Source organism: Bos indicus x Bos taurus, chromosome 12 (genome assembly GCF_003369695.1).
Source record: "Bos indicus x Bos taurus breed Angus x Brahman F1 hybrid chromosome 12, Bos_hybrid_MaternalHap_v2.0, whole genome shotgun sequence".
NCBI lineage: Eukaryota > Metazoa > Chordata > Mammalia > Artiodactyla > Bovidae > Bos > Bos indicus x Bos taurus.
Genome location: NC_040087.1, coordinates 12,880,996 through 12,902,103, shown reverse-complemented (window position 1 = coordinate 12,902,103; position 21,108 = coordinate 12,880,996). Strand labels below are relative to the sequence as shown.

Here is a 21,108-nt window from a genome sequence, read left to right as displayed (position 1 = left end):
ACCGGACTTCCCAGGTGGCACTAGTAGTAAAGAACCTGTCTGCCAATGCAGGAGACGTAAGAGACGTGGGTCGGGAAGATCCCCGGGAGGATGGCGTGGCAACCCACTCCAGTATTCTTGCCTGGGAAATCCCATGGACAGAGGAGCCTGGTGGGCTACAGTCCATGGGGTTGCAAAGAGTCAGACGTGACTGAAGCGATTTAGCACACATGTATGCAGGAGGGTCACCTAGGAACACCAGGTCTCTTTCTGATTGGCCACCACCTGTGTGTGAGTGAGGGGAGCATAAACTGCATTCCCTGTATCTGGGAGGAGTTAATCCTGTGGGCTCAGGGGCACTTAGGCGAGGGCACTGGGGTGCTTCAGGTAAGCTTGTATTCCCTATACTAGAGGACGTTGATGATGCATGCTCTTCCAGTGGTGTGCTGGGACCTCCTTGTTGTTACATTTTTATGAGTTAGATGACTTCATGTTGGTAGATTGAAACTGACCACGAGGGGTTATTCTCACCACTGGAATCAGTAAATGCTACAAATCAACCACCCCTCCCCTCCTTGCTAGAGCTACCTGTTAAATTTATCAGCACACCACTGCTTCACCCTAAAGGAAATAAGACCTCCCTCCCTCTCTCCCATTCTAAAACTAAGCCTCAGAGGGCTGGTGGGGCGCAAAGATTCTGTGAATTATCTGGCATGTTATGTATCTGATTTAAAAGTGGATTCCAGGCAGAATAACGCCCCCTCCCCTGCTCTTCCACATCCTAATCCCTAGAATTTAGGAAGATGTGATGTTACGTGGCAAAGAGGAATTCAGTTTGCAGGTGAAATTAGGTTACTAATCAACGTACATTCAAATAGGAAGAATAGCCCACATTATTCAGGTGGTTCCAGTGTAATCATGAGGTTCCTTAAATTGGGAAGAGGGATGCAGAAAATTGAGAGCATTAAAGATATGGAGCTGCTGCTGTTGCTGCTGCTGCTAAGTCACTTCAGTCGTGTCCGACTCTGTGCGACCCCATAGACAGCAGCCCACCAGGCTCCCCTGTCCCTGGGGTTCTCCAGGCAAGAACACTGGAGTGGGTTGCCATTTCCTTCTCCAATGCATGAAAGTGAAAAGTGAAAAGTGAAAAGTGAAAGTGAAGTTGCTCAGTCGTGAACGACTCTTCATGACCCCATGGACTGCAGCCCACCAGGCTCCTCGGCCCATGGGATTTTCCAGGCAAGAGTACTGGAGTGGGGTGCCATTGCCTTCTCCAAAAGATATGCAGCAGGAGAAAGATTTAGCCTGCCGTTGTTGGCTTGAAGATAGAAGAAGGGCACTGGATAAGAGACTAAACCTATAGGTAGGAGCTACAAAACCGTAATGTGGAACCCCTAACTCTACACTGACCAAATAGATGACTGGCACTTAGCACAGCAGGACGTACAAACAGATGTGATTTCTGGAAACAGAGTTCTTATCGTAGGGGTAGAACGAAGTAAAGACTCAGCTGTAGTCTTTGGAGGGCACTCATTGCTAGCTACCTGAAAGCCTTGTGGTCGTGACAGCTGGTACTGGAATCTGCTAGTTTCCCTCAACCTCAGGATATTATTTGAGCCCCATGAGACCCATTTTGGACTTCTGATCTCCAGAGCTGTAAGATTATTAACAAACTTATTGTTTTAAGCCACTAAGTTTATAGTTGGTACAGCACCAACAGAAAGCCAATACAATCCATGTGGTTATACAGTGTATTAATTTCACTTCTTGGAAGTCTATATGGAAGAGAAAATATTGCCAAAATATCAGTGCATCAGTAAAATAAAGTCCTTGAAAAAACAAACAACAGCATAACACATGCAGGGACTTGCTTTGTCGCTGGATCTCAGCGTGGTAGACACTTTTCAGGAATTGTCACAGTGAGCCTTTCACCTAAATGCAGTGCCATGGAAATAAACCTCCACCACACTTTCCCCTCATAATCACATTGATGAATTAAAGAATCATTTGATTTTTTTCCCCAGCCTTTCATAATGCCCACAAACTTAAAAAATAAAAATCTCCAAGTCCATGTCAAAGACCTTCTTTACCTCTTGGATTTATCTTAGTCTGCTTTTGATCAACACATGTTTGAAATAATATATAGTGCTATATAGTTTATGAATATTTTCATTCGATTCTCCCAACTTCTTAGAGCATCAGGACGTCAGAGGGGGAAGAAACCAGCTAGAAATCTGAGTGGTAAACGAAACCTTTCTTTGCTCCTTCCAATAAACTATAAAGTCATAAAGCTGATGAAGTTATGTGGAGCCCTAGAGGTCATGGTATTTTTTATAGACACTGAAAAACATAAGTAGTTAGTTTTAATGCTAAAAGTGAGGTAGGAACTACTTCATACCTACTTCATTTTCTATTTAGCATAGAAAACAAGGTCTGCATATTAGGGGCGGAGGTGCATTCACATACACGTTTTTAAGGAATCACACCTGTTGCTTATTTCTAGGAAACAAATAGTAGTAAGGGCTAATTTAGAACAATTTTAGGGTTAAAACTCAACATCAAGGTAATTATTCCAATACTGCTTTTAAAAATTGGGAAAAGTTTCCATTTCTGAAAACTTTCAAGGAACAAAACAAAACTTTCAAGTTTTTCCCAGAAATATGGTTCCTACATTATGCATTTCTTTGTGCATGACCCAGCGTGGGCATTAAGCCTCTGATTGTTGAAATGCAGTAGGGTCCCATTAATTGACCCCATTAATTAACACATAATGATATCTCTGAAATGCAGGTATAGAATTAAAAGTGTAAGCCGTTCATTTATTTATGCTTAACTTTCCTTATCTGTAATAAAGTGTGTGTGTGTGTTAGTCGCTCAGTCATGTCCAACCAACTCTTTGCAACCCATGGACTGTAGCCCAGCAGGCTCCTCTGTCCATGGGGTTTTCCAGGCAAGAATACTGGAGTGGGTTGCCATTTCCTCCTCCAGGGGATCTGCCTGACCCAGGCATCCAACTCACGTCTCCTGTGTCTCCTACGTCTCCTGCATTGCAGGTAGATTCTTGAGCCATTGCGGAAGCCACTGTCTGTAAAATGGGTATAATAATATAATAATGGGACTGGTGGGATTAAAGGATACAGTACATGCGAATCCCTTTGTATTGAATACCATGGATAGTGCTAAGGAAGCACTGAATAAGGTGCCCTGACCTAATTGACTGTATCTGTAAACAAGCACCCTATCTCATTTGACTCTCTTACTATTCTTTAAACTATGTGTTTATTTGGCTGAGTCGGGTCTTGCTTGTGGCGCGTGGACTCTCCCGTTGTGGTGCAGGGACTCTAGCTGTGGTGTGGGCTCTCCCGTTGCGGTGCAGGGACTCTAGCTGTGGTGTGGGCTCTCCCGTTGCGGTGCACGGACTCTAGCTGTGGTGTGGGCTCTCCCGTTGCGGTGCAGGGACTCTAGCTGTGGTGTGGGCGCTCCCGTTGCGGTGCACGGACTCTAGCTGTGGTGTGGGCGCTCCCATGCGGTGCAGGGACTCTAGCTGTGGTGTGGGCGCTCCCGCTGAGGTGCACGGACTCTAGCTGTGGTGTGGGCTCAGCGGTGCTGGCGCCTGTGCTTAGTTGCTCTGAGGCAGGTAGGATCTTAGTTCTCCAGTCAGGGATTGAACCCACCGTCGGCTGTATTGCGAGGCAGATTCTTAACCCCTGGACCACCTGGTAAGTCCCTACCTCTCTTACTATATCAACCTCTCGTGTGGATGGCAGACAGGATTTTTATTTTACACACGAATTGGATTGGCTTAATGATTTCATTTTCACTACGTGCACATGTTCATTGGAAGGACTGATGCTGAAGCTGAAACTCCAGTTCTTTGGCCACCTCATGCGAAGAGTTGACTCATTGGAAAAGACTCTGATGCTGGGAGGGATTGGGGGCAGGAGGAGAAGGGGATGACAGAGGATGAGATGGCTGGATGGCATCACTGACTCAATGCACATGCGTTTGGGTGAACTCTGGGAGTTGGTGATGGACAGGGAGGCCTGGCGTGCTGTGATTCATGGGGTTGCAAAGAGTCAGACATGACTGAGCGACTGAACTGAAGCTCACATGAACTGGGTTGCTGGAGAAAAAACACATTTGGCTCCTCTTCTCGCAGAAATTGTTGGGCTTCCCTCTTAGCTGGGTCTTTAATCATCCCCAGGGCACAACATTTTCCTTTGCAGTCTAGGCTCATCTCTAATTATCAACATCGTTCTCCCTTATCCTCATTTTTCATTTTCAACACATGACCTCATTTCTCACCATCTCGGAGATAAAGACCATGAGGCTGAAAGTCTCTATATTTTTCTGTTTCCTTACTCTTTCTTTGCTGCTTCTACACCCACCTCATCTCAGGAGGAATAAGAAACTGCTTTTCCTTGTTGCCGTGATGGATTCTCCCACCTGTGCTTCCCATCCCGTCCCATCTTTCCTCCATCCTCCTCAGGGACCATGTTGCTCCCTCGGTTAAGGCTCCATTTCTTCTGTAGCTTTCGTGTTTGTTTTTCTCTCTTAGGGTATAATCACACTCAAATCTCTCACCTTAAAAACAAATTGTCTCTATGCTGGCTTGCTTTCAACTCCTTCCTCCCAAGCATCACAGCTCAGCTCCTTGAAAGTCTTCTCTGCCCCACTGGATTCCCACATGCCAGTCTGTAGACCAACTCCTATCAATCATCTGAACTGCTCCCCTCCAAAATCTGTTTTAAGTGATGCTCCCCAGGTGATTTGCTGAGCTCAGCTGGCTTTTAGGAACTCACTTTCTTTGAGTCCTCACCTTTACTTCCTCCTTGGTGGGCCAAATTTGACTTCTGTCTCTAGTAATTCATTGGTTTGGATCTAGCTAAGATGGAGCTTAGTTGAAAAACGCAGTGGAGACTCTTCAGCTCCTAATTTATTTAAACTGTTTGTAATATTGTATCTATTAAGCATTCTGTCCTTCAGACTCTCTCCTTCTGGACTTCCTCTGGACCCTGTTCCCTGCTTGTTTTCTATTACTGATGTTCTATCAGGTCCCTTCCATTCATATTCTCATTGCCTTGCGCTGCCATATTGCTAGGTGAAAGCCCCCACCTTTCCACATCCGGATTTTGCTTGTGCTGATGATCTGTGAAAGCTACATCTCTCGTATTCCTGAATTACAGAACATCTATTTTACTGTATGCTAGCTATTTCTTTCGAGATATTCCACAGTATATCTCAATACAAATGAGCATACTCCTAACAGGTTCAAAACTGACCTCATATTCATTCTGATGCTCTTAAATCATAGTCACCTGTAATCTTCCCCCCTTTTTGACTCATCCTATTATTAATATGGATTTCCCAGGTGGCACAGTGGTAAAGAATCTGCCTGCCAATGCAGGAGGTGCGAAAGATGTGAGTTCGATCCCTGGGTTGGGAAGATCGCCTGGAGAAGAAAATGTCAACCCACTCCAGTATTCTTGCCTGACAATTTCCATGGATGGAAGAACCAGGCAGGCTACAATCCATGAGGTTGCAAAGAGTCTGACATGACTGAGTGCGTGCGTGCACACACATATACGTTAATATAGCCCGCCTCCCATATTTCCTTTTTACTCTCCTCTTATTTCTGTCCCCTATATTTTTCCAGAGTTTGTCCTTTCTTTTATGTCTGTGTTGTCTTAATTTGGGACTCATAATTTTATGATGTGGCTTGTGAGAACCACACCATTGGTTTTTATATTTGTGATCCTTTCTGCTGCTTATCCTTCATGTTGCTTTCAGGATTAACTGCTTACTATCCTGCTTAAAATAATACAGTGGCTCATCATTGCCTTTAATGAAGTCCAAACTCCTTTACGTGGCATATATATTTCTTTATAATTGCCCCTTCCTGCTTTCTCAATCTTATCTTCCACCCATCTCGTACAAATCCCTTTGAATTTATACATAAGCTTCTTGGGGTTTCCTCAACTGATATATTCTCTTCTGCCTTTTGGTACTGAAAATATATGTTATAAATATGCCCTTTTCCTAGTCAGGGCCATGACTAGCCCATCGTTGCCTTCGTGCAAATTAGAAACAGATGCTTCGTCCAGGCAGGCAGTTCTGTGGGTGCTCAGACTGCCACAGAGGTGACAGATGGTACCTTTGTGAGACACAGAGAAAGATACCTCTGCCGTGCAGAAGCCCCCTGTGCCGGGATGCAAAGCTTGGGGAGCTGAATGCTGCCTCTATTTTAGCCCTTTGGACCCCTCTGCTAGGCCCCTGGGCAGTGAAAGGCTCATATAGTGGAATGCAGTTTCCTGCTCCCATTACCCCCGTTTCCTCCTTCGAAGTTCTTGCTTAATATTGGTCTCCATCTAGAATTTCTATCTCTCACTAGACCTGTGGTTCTTATCCTTTTATTTGGTCATCAGCCCTTAGGGAAATCTGAAGAAAGCAAGCTATGAACTCATTCACCATAAAACTGAGCATATTCCTAACAGACACCTAATTCATGCACCCAAGGTTAGAAACCACTGAGTCAGGCTAACCCTGACTCTACCCCTAACCCAAGATGGGGCCTGCCACATAGAAGACGCTGAACGAATGTTTATGGGAACTGTTGAAAGCATTTCTCCAACAGGCCACTTCTGTGCTTGTTTCTTTATATTCATACTAGAGATTTGCAAACCTTTACTCCCTAATATATTTTATACTTTGCCATCGTGGCTTTCTTGTCTATGGTCCCAGCTAGCTTCTCGAATTTTCCAGGGTAGGCACTGCTTGGTTTATATCTGTAGTCCCAGCATCTAACAGAACACAGTATGGAGCATGTAGTAGGCATATGAGGAGTGTTTACTGAGTGCCTGGGATTCCGTGACAGTAAATGATTTGCTTCAGGTCACTCAGTGATGGTGAACCTAGAACCAACTCCATCATTTTTTCCTCTGGACCTTTCTTCTTAGATATTTTACATTCTGCCTTTGTATATGCATGTGTAAGTATGGTTGGGTGACTCCTTAATGCACTGCTAAATGGAAAGAAAGAAATAGTCTGACTAAATCTAAGTATTTGGATTAGTGTACTAAAATACCTGGGCTTCCCAGGTGGCTTAGTGGTAAAGAATCTGCCTGCTAAGCAGACGTGGGTTCGATCCCTGGGTCGGGAAGATCCCCTGGAGAAGTAAATGGCAGCCCACTCCAGTGTTCTTGCCTAGGAAATGCCACGGACAGAGCCGCCTGGCGGGCTACAGTCCACGGGGTCACAAAGAGTCGGACACAACTTGCTGACTGAACAACACAAAGCAACCAAAACAACTACCACGGTGGAAGGCACTGAATACTCAAATACTCCAGAACTGTGAAAACTACTTCTCCATCCACTCTTCAGGGAGGCACAGACCTTTGTTGGATGGAATATAGCTACTGGGTACTATTTCCGTGAGCTGAGTACAGTGCCAATCTACTGGTGGAGAGTCCGTGTCCCAGTTTCTGACCTCACTGAAGGAACCCAGCCGTGGCCTCTGGGGGCCTGTGTGGCTTTCTCACTGTTCTCTCGGGAGCATTCCTAGTTCTGGTTTGATCAGTACCTACCTGCTGCTTGCTTGCTGCCTTGTAACTCTTGGCCCCCCCTCTTCCCCACCGAGATGTGGGGAGCTCATCAAAATTGACCACTTTTGGTCTCATGAGTCAGGATTTTTTTTCTAGATTGAGATCATGTTTATTCAGTTTGCTTCCTAGAACTGTTTCATTAATAACCCCATTGCCTTGTTTCATTAATAACCCCGTTGCCTAATTGATGCTTTCAGATTGTAGTAAATTTTCCCTATTATTAATTTTTTTTTCCTGAAACCGAAATCATCCATTTTACCTTTCAAGATGGGATAAGTAAATAGTTCTGTGTGAATGAAGGCTTCCACGGAAATGAACAATTTTTTCCCTCTTTGGAAAATGGAACTAAACTTATGTTAGAGTTTGGAAGTGATGATTTCCATTTTCCTTTTTCACAGGTCGTCCCAGTGGACAAGTCCATTTTTTTAAAATTAAATCAAATAAAAGATGCTTGACATTAAAACTTCAAATCTCTCCTGTGTTGTGGAACTTGTCTCAGCTCCCCATTAAATTTGCTGTCTAGGAAGTCTACTTGTTTTTCATATGCAAATTTAAAAACTGACAGTTGTATCATAGTTAAAAAAAAAAAAGCAAGTTTTCTGGGTTATTAAGTCGGATTAAAATATGTCAGAGCCATGGTGACAGTAATATCAAATGTGAAATTCTTTAGACTCTCCAAGCAACTAATTAAAAAAAAGGAGAAGAGTATTTACGCAATAGCTTATTTTGGACATTTGCTGTTCTGTCTCTCAACAGCTTTAAGTGTCTGATTCTAAGTCAGAAGGGAACTGAATTGGCTTATTGAAAATTGTTTCCTGAATGCTTTATCAGGATATAGAGTGATATATATATATATATATGTAGTATAAACTATTTAATCATATACATATATATGATTAAATCATATACATATATATATTTATATCAACTATTAAACCATTTATCATCATTTTCATTTAACATGATTGGTATGGAAATTTTATGTTTTCCCTAGAACATTCTGAAGACATTGCTTAAGATAGAAATATTGCTATCATCTGAACTAAGATTAAATTAAATATTGCTATCATCTGAACTAAGATTAAAAATATGAAATACTGATTTTTGTGATTATACCCATCAATCTGGGAGAGGGGGACAATGGAAGGAACTCGGGGCTTCTGGCTTTCAGTGTAGGGCCCAAGAGTTGTGAGAGGGTATTATCTTTGCTGCCCTGCTATGTACCATAATGGATTATGGAGGCCACCTGAACCTAAAGATTTTGGACCTTGGGTAATTTTAACATCATGATTCTGCTTAGTTCAGTTCAGTTCAGTCGTTCAGTCATGTCTGACTCTTTGCGACCCCATGGATTGCAGCACCAGGCCTCCCTGTCCATCACCAACTCCCAGAGTTCACTCAAACTCATGTCCATTGAGTCAGTGATGCCATCCAACCATCTCATCCTCTATTATCCCCTTCTCCTCCTACCTTCAATCTTTCCCAGCATCAGGGTCTTTTCAAACGAGTCAGTTCTTCACATCAGGTGGTCAAAGTATTGGAGTTTCAGCTTCAGCATCAGTCCTTGCAATGAATATTCAGGACTGATCTCCTTTAGGATGGACTGGTTGGATCTCCTTGCAGTCCAAGGGACTCTCGAGAGTCTTCTCCAACACCACAGTTCAAAAGCATCATTCTTTGGTGCTCAGCTTTCTTTATAGTCCAACTCTCACATCCATACATGACTACTGGAAAAACCATAGCTTTGACATAGCAATGCCTCTGCTTTTTAATATGCTGTCTAGGTTGGTCATAACTTTTCTTCCAAGGAGCACACATCTTTTAATTTCATGGCTGCAGTCACCATCTGCAGTGATTTTGGAGCCCAAAACATAAAGTCTCTCACAGTTTCTATTGTTTTCCCATCTATTTGCCATGAATTGATGGGACCAGATGCCATGATCTTAGTTTTCTGAATGTTGAGTTTTAAGCCCACATTTTCACCTAAAGCTTCCTTAAAAGATAATATTTTGTTACTTGCAATTTCAGAGCAACAAATTAGAGGAGAAAAAAAGACTTCAAGAAAACCTCAGAAGAGAAACTTTTAGAGAGTATCAGCAATAGTAAGTTTGTTTTCAGAACTTTGTACCTTTTACAGAGATATTGTTCATTGTGCTTTTAAATTCCGGGTGATGGTAACTGTTTAAAATATCTGGTAATGAATTCTTGGCTATTAATTATGTAATTGAACTCTAAAAGTGAGGTTCTAAGTTTGGAGACATCTGTACTCACCAAAGTTGTGGTTTGTAGTCAACAGATTAGAATGAATACTGCTAAATTTGAGAAATTCCATATTCTAAATAACTTGGAGGGCTTGATTTTTTGGTAATCCAGGTTAGTTTTGATTATGAAGACTTCTGAAACACCAATATAAGCAAGACACTGTTTGAAAAGAAGTACCCAAGCAGAATCTAACTAGGGATTTAGCTAATGGACTGAGGACTTACATTTTTATAAACAAGATTTGAGAAATAATTTCACAGTTATCAGCAAAGCTCCAATTGATGGTCATGCATCAAGGTACTTTTTCCAGTGTGACTTGGGAATCACAGCAGCTAACCTGTATAGGGCAACCACAGCATGCTTTATAAGTTTGTGTCCCAGCTCTAAGTAACACCGCCTAAAAGAATAGACAAAATTGAAGAACCGTATTTCTGTCCCTAGATTAACACCAAATATTGTGGAATTAAAACCAAGCAGATCTGGGTTCAAAATCCTAGCTCCATTCTCCAGCTGTGACATTGGACAAACTACTAAACCTCTTGGAAACTCAGTAGTTTTTTTGTTTTTTTGGGTTTTTTTCCTAATAGGGTTGGTAATATACCATCAGCCATTTGTAAGGATTAAATAAAATATATAAATGGTATACAAGTGATTTCATTTTATGGAGACTTGATAAGTAACTTCGTACAGAAAGAGGTTCTTGCTGCATGGAATCAGAAAACTCATTTTGTAGAGACTGTATAGAGATTGGGAGAAGGCAATGGCAACCCACTCCAGTACTCTTGCCTGGCAAATCCCATGGATGGAGGAGCCTGGTAGGCTGCGATCCATGGGGTCGCTAGGAGTCGGACACGACTGAGCGACTTCACTTTCACTTTTCACTTCCATGCATTGGAGAAGGAAATGGCAACCCACTGCAGTGTTCTTGCCTGGAGAATCCCAGGGACGGGGGAGCCTGGTGGGCTGCCGTCTACGGGGTCGCACAGAGTTGGACACAACTTACGTGACTTAGCAGTATAGAGATTTTTGGTTGCACCAGAGCTAGACATTGGCCTCCCACTTTCAGATGGATTGTTCTGACTGCTTCCTCTTATCTATTCCCATTGTTATACCTCATTTGCAGAATTTAAGCTTATTCGCATGTTGGTGTGAGCATATGTGACACCCTAAAGTGTATTCCTCTTGTAGGTACAGCCCTCTCTGGTTTTCTCATTCCACTGAAATTTTCTTGCCTCTGTTGTAAGCCCTAACTCCTTGCTTTAAGACTCAAGTCAGAATGCAAAATATATTTCTCAATATTTCACTTTGCCCCTTTTCAAATGGGGCACTTTGTCTCTGCTACCCAGGCCAGGTAAAAAGTGGGAGATGGAAAGGGGTTGGGTGGAAGTGCTAATGAATGGTGTTATCTTTCCCCACTTTTGTTTTAAGGCAGGCACGGGGTAAGAAAGCTGGTGTGAAGCTAAACACCAGGAGAAGTTGACTGTCCTAGAGATTGAGGGAGACAGGCAATGCTGCTGCTGCTGCTAAGTCGCTTCAGTCGTGTCCGACTCTGTGCGACCCCATAGACGGCAGCCCACCAGGCTCCCCCGTCCCTGGGATTCTCCAGGCAAGAACACTGGAGTGGGTTGCCATTTCCTTCTTCAGTGCATGAAAGTGAAAAGTGAAAGTGAAGTCGCTCAGTCGTGTCCGACTCCTAGCGACCCCATGGACTACAGCCTACCAGGCTCCTCCACCCATGGGATTTTCCAGGCAAGATTACTGGAGTGGGGTGCCATTGCCTTCTCCGAATGTATTGTTGCCTCTGCCTTCTTTGGTAGATAATGGATGAGAGTTGATTTCTTGGCTAATCAGTAGGAGTTGAAGGAGATATAGTGATTCCATGGGGGCATGTTGCCTGGAGACAATAAGAAAGTATTTTAGTATTGTAATACATAATATATTTATCCTGTGGCATCCTCCTTTTACACTGGAAAAGGGAAGACCTTCTCACTGTGAGGAATCTTAGGTACAGGACTAGGAAAACAAGCTTATCCTCTGTGAAGTTTTAACATGATAATGTGAAGGATAAGAGATTCTTAGAGTTTTAGAGGATGTGGGAGATTGTGTCATTAAACCTTTTTTATTTTTCCTAGTCCTCCAGCTTCTTGAGTTTGTGTTTTACTAAATATTAGAGATCATCCTTTTTCTGTAAAGAAAAAAGAATTCTACCCTCAGCCACCTCACACACTATCAGTGGAGCTGAATTCAATTTCATGCACATTTCACTCCTGCTTTCTTCTGCTTATCGTAAAAGTCCCAGTTAACCAGGAAAAAGAGAAACTGGCTGAAAATGAGAAGTATCTCAAATTGATTTTTAAAGCCTATTGAGAAACACAAGAAGAAGTATATGTGTGTGTGTTTTAAGTATATTTTGTTTTGAAGTGCTTTCGAAATTAAAAGACTAGTAGCTAATGAAATGAATGACCATTATATAGCTAGAAATATGAAAGAAACTTCTTGGAAAAGATGGATCCTCTGTATAACAAGCCTTTATCATATTTTCTTAGACTCAATTTATGGTGGAGAGACTGAATAGGACAGCTGTTAGAATTTTTTTTTTTTTTATATTTATTTAGCCACACCAGGTCTTCATTACAGCACAGCGGATTTTTGACCTCCGTGGTGGCATGCAGGATCTTTAGTTGCAGCATGTGGGATCTTCATTTCCTGACCAGAGATCAAACCTGGGCCCCCTGCATTGGGAGCATGGAGTCTTAGCCACTGGACCACCAGGGAAGTCTCCCCTGAGCTGTCAGAATTTTAACAGCACAAAGTTTTCACCAGACCAACCAGGCTGTTCCCTATTCCATCTTCTTACCCCAAAGTTAGATTCTTCTGAAGGTGTTCAAATGAAGGATCACAAAATAGAAACACAAATAAGAAATATTTTTGATGCCATGATATGTGTGATTCAAATATCAGACTGGGAGTGGTGGTCTTTGCTTTGTTTTCTGTAGAAAAGGGCAACCATAGACTTGAGCAGACTGTAACTCCAAGTTGCTGGAGAAAAAGCTCCTGATAGTATCCTGGGGCACCACCATGGGAATCTTAATGTGCTCTTTCTTACCACCTTGTTCCAGGCTTGTTCATTTGCTTCTGATTATTTTTAGTGTTGTCAATTATTTAGCTAACAGGCAGAAAACTAGGCTTTTATTGACATCTAAAGGGACTCTCCTGAGTGTAATAATGAAGGCAGTTTATTGAATGCCTGTGAGGTTGCTTTCTAATTGTACACATTAATCTGCCCGTGCAAGCTGGCTGAAATACACAAGCAGATTGCACATGCAGATGGAGCACACGGGATAGCTTTTATGAAAGGACCTCTGGAATGTACTCCTGCAGTACTGCCTTTTCCTTAACAATCGAACGACTGTGACTATTTCAGTTGGCGGCTGAGAACAGACCAGATTAATGGTGCATTAAGTCTGCTATTCTGGCTGGGGACAGACTCAAATTTCATGGTGGAGAGTTAGTTCTAGGATTCTTGAGCATGAAAGTGAAGGGTAGAAATAGGCTTCTAACCTTGGCATAGTTTTCATCATTATTTTACTCTGTCATTCTTTACTGCTTATAAAGGGTGAAATGTGATTTTTCAGGATTTTTTTTTATGAGTCAATAGTACTGGTAGATTTAAGGATCTGAAGTAACAGTTAATAAACCTGTGTGTGTGTATTGTTATAATCAAAGAAAGGATGTTGTTTTTTAGATTTTTTCAAATTTCAGCATTTTTAATTTAAATGGTAATTTATTTTGAGTCACAGTCATCTTTCTAACCATGTGGCTTTTGGATGGATGTCAAGACAGGTTTGAATTTGGAGACTATATAACGAGTTATGGGGGCTAGGGTAAGGTGTGAATGGGGCAATCAGATGGGTTTTGGGTGCAGGTGTTAGGAAAAACAGTGCTCTCGTACGGATTTGCTGGAAAAATGAGAATTGTGTGTGTTTTAAGCATTTATAATTTTAATTCCTATCTAATAATCATTTAATATAATAGATTATACATTTGTATGGTTTTAAAAATATAGAAAGTGCGTGGCTCTTTTAAAATGCTATTTCAAAGTAATGAGCTGCTCTACTATTGAGAACTTAGGGTATTTCAGCCATATGAGGCATACTATATACATTTTTCATTTAATTTTTAGATCAATCCTATTAGAGATATATCATCTTTATTTTAGGTGGAGGGATTGTGTAATTTAAATTCTACCCTTCACTTTCGTGCTTAAGAATCCTAGAACTGACTCTCCACTGTGAAATTAGAGTCTGCCCCCAAAGTCACAGACGCAGTGAACGATGCAGTCCGATCTTGGTCCTGAAATTTGGGGGGCTAGGGAAAATGAGCATTTGAGAGGTGTGGTCAGGAACATCTGGCTAGGGGTGGGTGATAAGCACTGTAGCTCCATGGCATTGGGCGGGGATGCTGTGGGGAAGACTGTTGGTCAGTTCAGAGATAAAGGCTTGGACAAAATTGACTTCTGATTCTTCCAAGGAAGATCTAAATTTTGCCTGCGGGAGGCAAAGAAAAACCGAGGAATTATGTCTGCTTTCTCTGATTTTCCTCACACATGAATGACATCCTCCTCCAGGTCTCACATGGGATTAATTCCACAGTTAAGCTTACTGTAGGGTACCTGGGCTTTTGTGAACTCTCCTGGGTGGACTCAGTATTTCTAGGGGAGAAGGGGCTCGGTTCCTTTTTTTTTAAATTAATTTGTTTATTTATTTTTGGCTGCACTGGGTCTTCACTGCTGTGTGCTGACTTTCCAGTTGCCGTGAGCAGGTTTCTCCTTGTGGTGGCTTCTCTTATTGTGGGGCACGGGCCCTCGGGCCTGCAGGCTTCAGTAGCTGCGGTGCCCTGGGGCTCTAGAGCACAGGCTCAGTAGCTGGGGCACACTGGCTCAGTTGCTCCACAGCATGTGGCGTCTTCCCAGACTAGGGATTGAACCATGTTCCCTGCATTGGCAGGTGGATTCTTAACCACTGGACCACCAGGGAAGTCCAGGGCTCAGTTCTTAAAACCTTGGTTGAAAAAGCATTTGGAACCAAGCTCATTCCCAAATAGGACCTTCTTTTCCCATTGCCAAGCATCACCATTCACTCCACCTGCCGATGGTAATGTTGGGAAGTTTTCTTCATTCCCGCCATTGGAGCTATGCATCTCTTTTACTTCCGTTTGAATGATAGTGTGATTAGCTCCTAGGAGGCACATCTTCATCTGTTTTAGTTTCTGAGAGCCAGGGATCCAGGCAGGTCTGCTGAATAGGCATACTTAGGTTCCAAGTTTGTCTTCTAATATGCTCACAAAACTTCTAATGCCCTTCATGGGAGCTTCCAAAAGACACTTAAGGGCCAAATTGATCCCTTATCCATATGGTAGGCTTACATCCAACCTCACATTTTATAATCCAAGTAAGGTGAACCAAAAGTCATCCTATTCATAACTTTCTGTCTTATGCTAATGAAGTGAACTTATAGATACCAAAAAGCCTGATAGGATTTGGGCCTGTGTCGGGTGATGTGGGAGAGGGTTTGAGAAGACAGGGCTTTGTTCTGGGTTGGCTGTTATCAGCAAGCAGGAGTAATAGTGATTAGGTATCAAGTATCTTTTTAAACACTTTTTATTTTACATTGGAGTACAGTTGATTAACAGTGTTGTGTTAATTTCAGGGGTGTAGCAAAGTAGGTATCAGATATGTTATTTAAAAGGAGGCGAGATCAGAGTGAGACTAATACTGTAATTGATTAATAAGCAGCAGTCTCTATCATTTGCCAAAATACTGGGGGTTTAGTTTAATAGTCATTTTTGTAGTTTAGACAAGGTTCATACATTTTTCTTTGTTCAGCCATGTCATGGAGTGGTCTTATTTTTTCATAAGCCATAAAGTGACCTCCTCTGAGACTGATGTTGTATGAAATTACTTTCAATAGGAGAAGACCAAGGTTTAGCTATGAGTGCCAGGCCAGCTCCTGGATGTCAGGAACAGCTTCTGCCTTTCTTAGGATATGATTAATAATTGGTAAAAAATAAAAAGTTGACTGGCCACTTACTTACAAAATGGTTTCACTTAAACTATCTCATCGCTGGAACATCATACCATCAGTGCTCCGCCCTTGGGAGGGTATAGCAGGACACAGATATACCAGGGACCAGACTGCCTGCCTGGTCTCAAAATTTAACTTCTCTCCTAACATTTTTAATCTCTCTGCTTTATTTTTTTTTTTTGGCTGCAAGGCATGTGGGAATCTTAGTTCTGCAATGAGAGATTGAATCCCGTCCCCTTTCAGTGGAAGCGCCAAGTCTTAACTACTGTACTAACAGGAAATTCCTGTTTAACCTCTTCGAGCCTCGGTTTCCTCATATGCGGCATGGGGTGGGGCTAATATTTGCTAAATCAAAAGAAGATTAATCAATATAAATCACGTAAGAAATCAGACATAGTACTTGGAGGGAGAAGGTGGAGTATAAAGGAATGGCAAACAAGAACAGCAGAGGAAGGAGAGAGAGACCAGCGAACTCTCGCCTTTACCTGCAAGGGTACAGCCGAAGAACTTCTAGACAAGAGATTCACTGAGAAGGCCCCAGGGCCTGAAAGAGCTCCCGGTAAATGTACTATGCCTGGTGGGATATGCACCACAAGCTACCTGCATAGCTAGCCAATTTGTCACTTCCGTGTGAATTCTAAGATATTTACTTTAAAATGTCACCACAAAATGAACTCTGGTCAAACAGATAAGGAGTCCTAGAGAGAGGAAGAGATATCAGAACCATTGTGAATAAAGAAAACAATGACATTTATAGTCAAATACATGATTAACGTTTTTCTTTTTCATTATTAAGAATCAATGGGATCAAATTAAAATCATGGAGGGCTTCAGTGCTAGAAGAGGCATATGGATGGAAGAGAGAAGGTTAGGAAGTAAAACAAGTATTATTTTTTGTATGAGTGAATGCTAATGAATTCCAGATGTTGATGGAAAAAATGAGTAATTATGTTATTATATATTTAATTGTATTATATGTTTAAGTAGGATATATAACAAAAACATAAAAAAGTCAAATGAAAAATTGATAATTACAACAAAAGGCAGAAAAGGGTGTGGAAGTTTTATAAGCAACAAGGGAGTAGTCACAGTAAAAGGTTCAGTTCAGTTCAGTTGCTCAGTCGTGTCCAGCTCTTTGCGACCCCATGGACTACAGCACGCCAGGCCTCCCTGTCCATCACCAACTCCCAGAGTTTACCCAAATTCATATCCATTGAGTCAGTGATGCCATCCAACCATCTCATCCTCTGTTGTTCCCTTCTCCTCCCTCCTTTAATCTTTCCTAGCATTAGAGTTTTTTCAAATGAAGATTCATATCCATTGAGTCAGTGATGCCATCCAACCATCTCATCCTCTGTTGTTCCCTTCTCCTCCCTCCTTTAATCTTTCCTAGCATTAGAGTTTTTTCAAATGAGTCAGTTCTTCGCATCAGGTAGCAAAACTATTGGAGTTTCAGCTTCAGCATCAGTCCTTCTAATGAACATTCAGGACTGATTTCCTTTAGGATGGACTGGTTGGATCTCCTTGGAGTCCAAGGGACTCTCAAGAGTCTTCTTCAACACCACAGTTCAAAAGCATCACTTCTTTGGCAAAAGGTTATATAGGCTAAATTTCCTTATTAAAAAACCTTTCAGATTGAAAAAAAAAAAAAAAGGCAAAAATCTAGCTGTATGTTACTATTAGAGATACCTACGACAACAGAAAATAAAAGCACAGAACATATATCCATAAATGCTGATAAAAAAAAGCAAATGTAGCAATATTGAGACACAACTGAATTCAAGATAAAAGCATTCAATAGGATAAAAGATATTTTATGCAGATAAAATATGTAATCCAAAAGATAATATGAACTATAAATACCAACAGAGATGTGAAATATATGAAGCAGAAACTGCTGAGGTCTGTATGTAGATGATGGATGTGTCAAATTTTCCTTTTATTTAACTAATTCTCCATAAAAATTAATATGTCATCATGTGAGCCAAAAAAATTTCATAAGGCATGGAGGGTATATGAATAACATGACTTGGCATGATTATACAGACATAGTTACAAAGTATTGTGCCTAGTTTATGAAAATACCTATTCTTTAAAAATATGACTTAATCACCATTAGCCATGACTCAAAGCCCTGGAATAGGAAATATCAACCCACTCCAGTATTCTTGCCTGGAAAAATCCATGGACAGAGGAACCTGGCTGGCTACAGTCCATGGAGTCACAAAGAGTCAAACACAACTGAAGTGACTAAGCAACAAAATGACTCAAAGACTCTCAGTAAATTCCCAAAATACTCCCCAAATCTATAAAGTCACCATTCCTAAGGGGACAAAATGTAATAAAATTAGAAATTAAGCAATAAGAAATTTTAAAGTCTATCCACTTAAAATTTTTTTCTAATTACCTTTTTAAATGTTAGGTCACCATCTGTCACCATATTGGATTTATTGTGGTGACCATTTCATAGTGTATAAAAATATCAAAGTCACTATACCTGAAACTAATATTATGTGTTAATTGTTATTCAATTAAAAAATAAAGATTCAGGTTTCCTGGGAGGATGGGGGAGACTATTAGGATAAAAAATTTTGAAACCAAAACTGAATTGTAAAGTAATTACAAATTACTTTAGGATAAGAGAATATAAAGTTTAAAGTATTCTGCATCTTTTATTTGATTCAAAGGTAGGGGAAGAATCGAAACTTATTTTTCAATGTTAAACTGCAGATTGAGAGTGGCAATCTGATTTTTTAAATTCTAAATTCACACTGATCTGTTTTAACTACACATCAAATAAAATAATGAAGAAAATGAAAAAAAATCTATGGAATGTGACTATAAAATTATTTCGAAAATGTAGAGGTTTAAAAGCTTTTAGAAAAATGGAAATAAAATAACAAAGCACATAAAATAAATGCCAAAAAAAAAAAAAAACCCCAGAAAGAAGGAATAAATAAAGGGAGAAAAGTGATGAAGTTGAATAGAATAATTTATCATCGATAAACCAAAGCCTAAGTTTTTTGTAAAACTCTGATAAAATGGATAAACTTTTGACTTGTCTGAGTAGGGAATAAGGAAGAACTCCAAGGATAAGAAAGGAAGTATAACCACAATTCTAGAAGAGAAATCCTATGTCCTGCTTCTGTTAATTTGTTTAACAGATTTCCTAATTTATTTCCTAGGAAAGAGTATGCCATTAGACTTGAAACCTGAATAGAATAAAAACTCTAAATGGAAGAGAAAATGTTGTTTGATCTCATCTTAAAAAAGACAGTAGGCCCAGCTGGTTTGAAAACAGAAAAAGAAGGCAACTTTTTCAGTTAAGTCAGGAACAGGATGACAAGAGTATTTGCTATTTACAACTGATATGGATTTTTAGATAGGAAATTAGAATTTATTTCTAACAAAGAAAGAACTTAAATATTGGAAAGGAAGAGATAAGTGACTCTGTTTATCTAAAACCTCTCAAGGGACTTAACTAAAAAACTGTTAGAACTAATCAGTTTGGCTATCATGAATGAATCTAAAATCAATATGCAAATACTTCTGTCTTCACATCATCAGACACACCATCAAAAGTCCACTGTAAAATATAATTAAAAGAAAAATTTCATTTATAATATCTATCAACATTGTAAAACAGGTGAATGTAAGTCTAATAGACTTTTATATATAAAAGAAAATACCTAAAATAAGATGAAAATAAATATAGAATATCTATTTACTATAAGAGGAAAAAATCACCATTGTAAAGATGATTCTACTCTTCTTCATATATAAATTAAACAGGACCTTTTATGAAATATGATAAACCAATTTTAAAGAGAAAATATTTAAAAAATAGACAAACTTGAAAAATTGAAGGGAAAAGGGAGAAGAAGCTGGTGACATGAAGCATATACAACATAGGTATGGTAATAATAAAAAAGCGTTATTGGCATCGCAGTTAATAGTGAATGGAAGAGAGTCTACCATTCTCTTAGTCGTGTCCGACTCTTTGTGACCCCATGGACTGCAGCATCCCAGGCTTCCCCATCCTTCATTATTTCCTGAAGTTTGCTCAAACTCATGTCCATTGAGTTGATGATGCCATCTAACCATCTCATCCTCTGTCATCCCCTTCTCCTTCTACCCTCAATCTTTCCCAGCATCAGGGTACTTTAGCTGTTGATACAAGTATTTTTTTTCAAATCAGCATCAAAAGAACAGATAATTTGACAAATTGTATTAATTCAACACAGAATGTAATGAACGATGCTTTTAAAATTTTGTGGTAGAAATGCCTTCCTATGCTATGTGTACAACTTAGAATCCATAAGAAAAAAAATACAGATTTGACTACAGGAAACACTTATGCTAGATGACATAGTGAACTACATTACAAGTAAGTGATGGTCTAGGAGAAACTATTTGCTTCAAAAATAATAAAGGCTTAGTTTCACAAAGAACTCTTACAAATTAATAAGAAAAAAGACAACTCCAGAAAAACTGGCAAAGGGATTGAAACAAATAGTCCAAAGAGAAGAAATATAAACTAAAAAATATTTGAGAAACACAGATAAAATTTTTATTCTAATGCATCGATAGTATCTCACAGGAAATGTGCTTTCATATATTCAACAGTTTGTACTGTACCTGGTGTGTATGAGCTTCCCTGGTGGGGAAGTTTGTACCAGTATGTACGGCTTCCCTGGTGGCTCAGATGGTGAAGAATTTGTCTGCAGTGCAGGAGACTGGATTCGATCCCTGGTTGGGAAGCTCCCCTGGAGAAGGGAATGGCCGCCCACTCCAGGATTCTTGCCTGGAGAATTCCATGGACAGGGGAGTTTTGTGAGCTAGTCCATGGGGTCACAAAGAGCTGGACACGACTGAGCGACTAACACACTTACCATTACGTGCCTGGCGCGTGTCAAGCACTGTACTAGGTTAGCAAGTTCTTGGTATGTGTACTGTATTACCGAGCGGTGCTCCTTTGGCCACCCTCTGTCTAGGCGCCCTTCACTCGTTTACCTCACTGTCTGTGCTCTGCAGCTACTGGAGTTTGTGTGTCAACTGACTAGGTGATGAGAGAAGGAAAAACTACTCCATCCACCCTGCAAGGCAAAAAGAGAGATTTGTCACTGCTCTTTTTTCAGGGAGCGTGCCTTCCTAATTATGACTCTTGAGGGTTAAAATGGGTC

At 40.6% G+C, this 21,108-nt stretch overlaps 1 protein-coding gene across 1 annotated transcript in view; it reads left to right on the top strand.

Annotated features, from left to right (window-relative positions):
• Window positions 1-21,108, top strand: part of EPSTI1 (epithelial stromal interaction 1) — a 100,246-nt gene that overhangs the window by 29,785 nt on the left and 49,353 nt on the right. Inside the window, exon 6 of the mRNA XM_027557158.1 lies at window positions 9,609-9,682. Within this exon, the coding sequence (XP_027412959.1) occupies window positions 9,609-9,682 (74 nt within the window). The remainder of the gene's footprint in view (window positions 1-9,608; window positions 9,683-21,108) is intronic.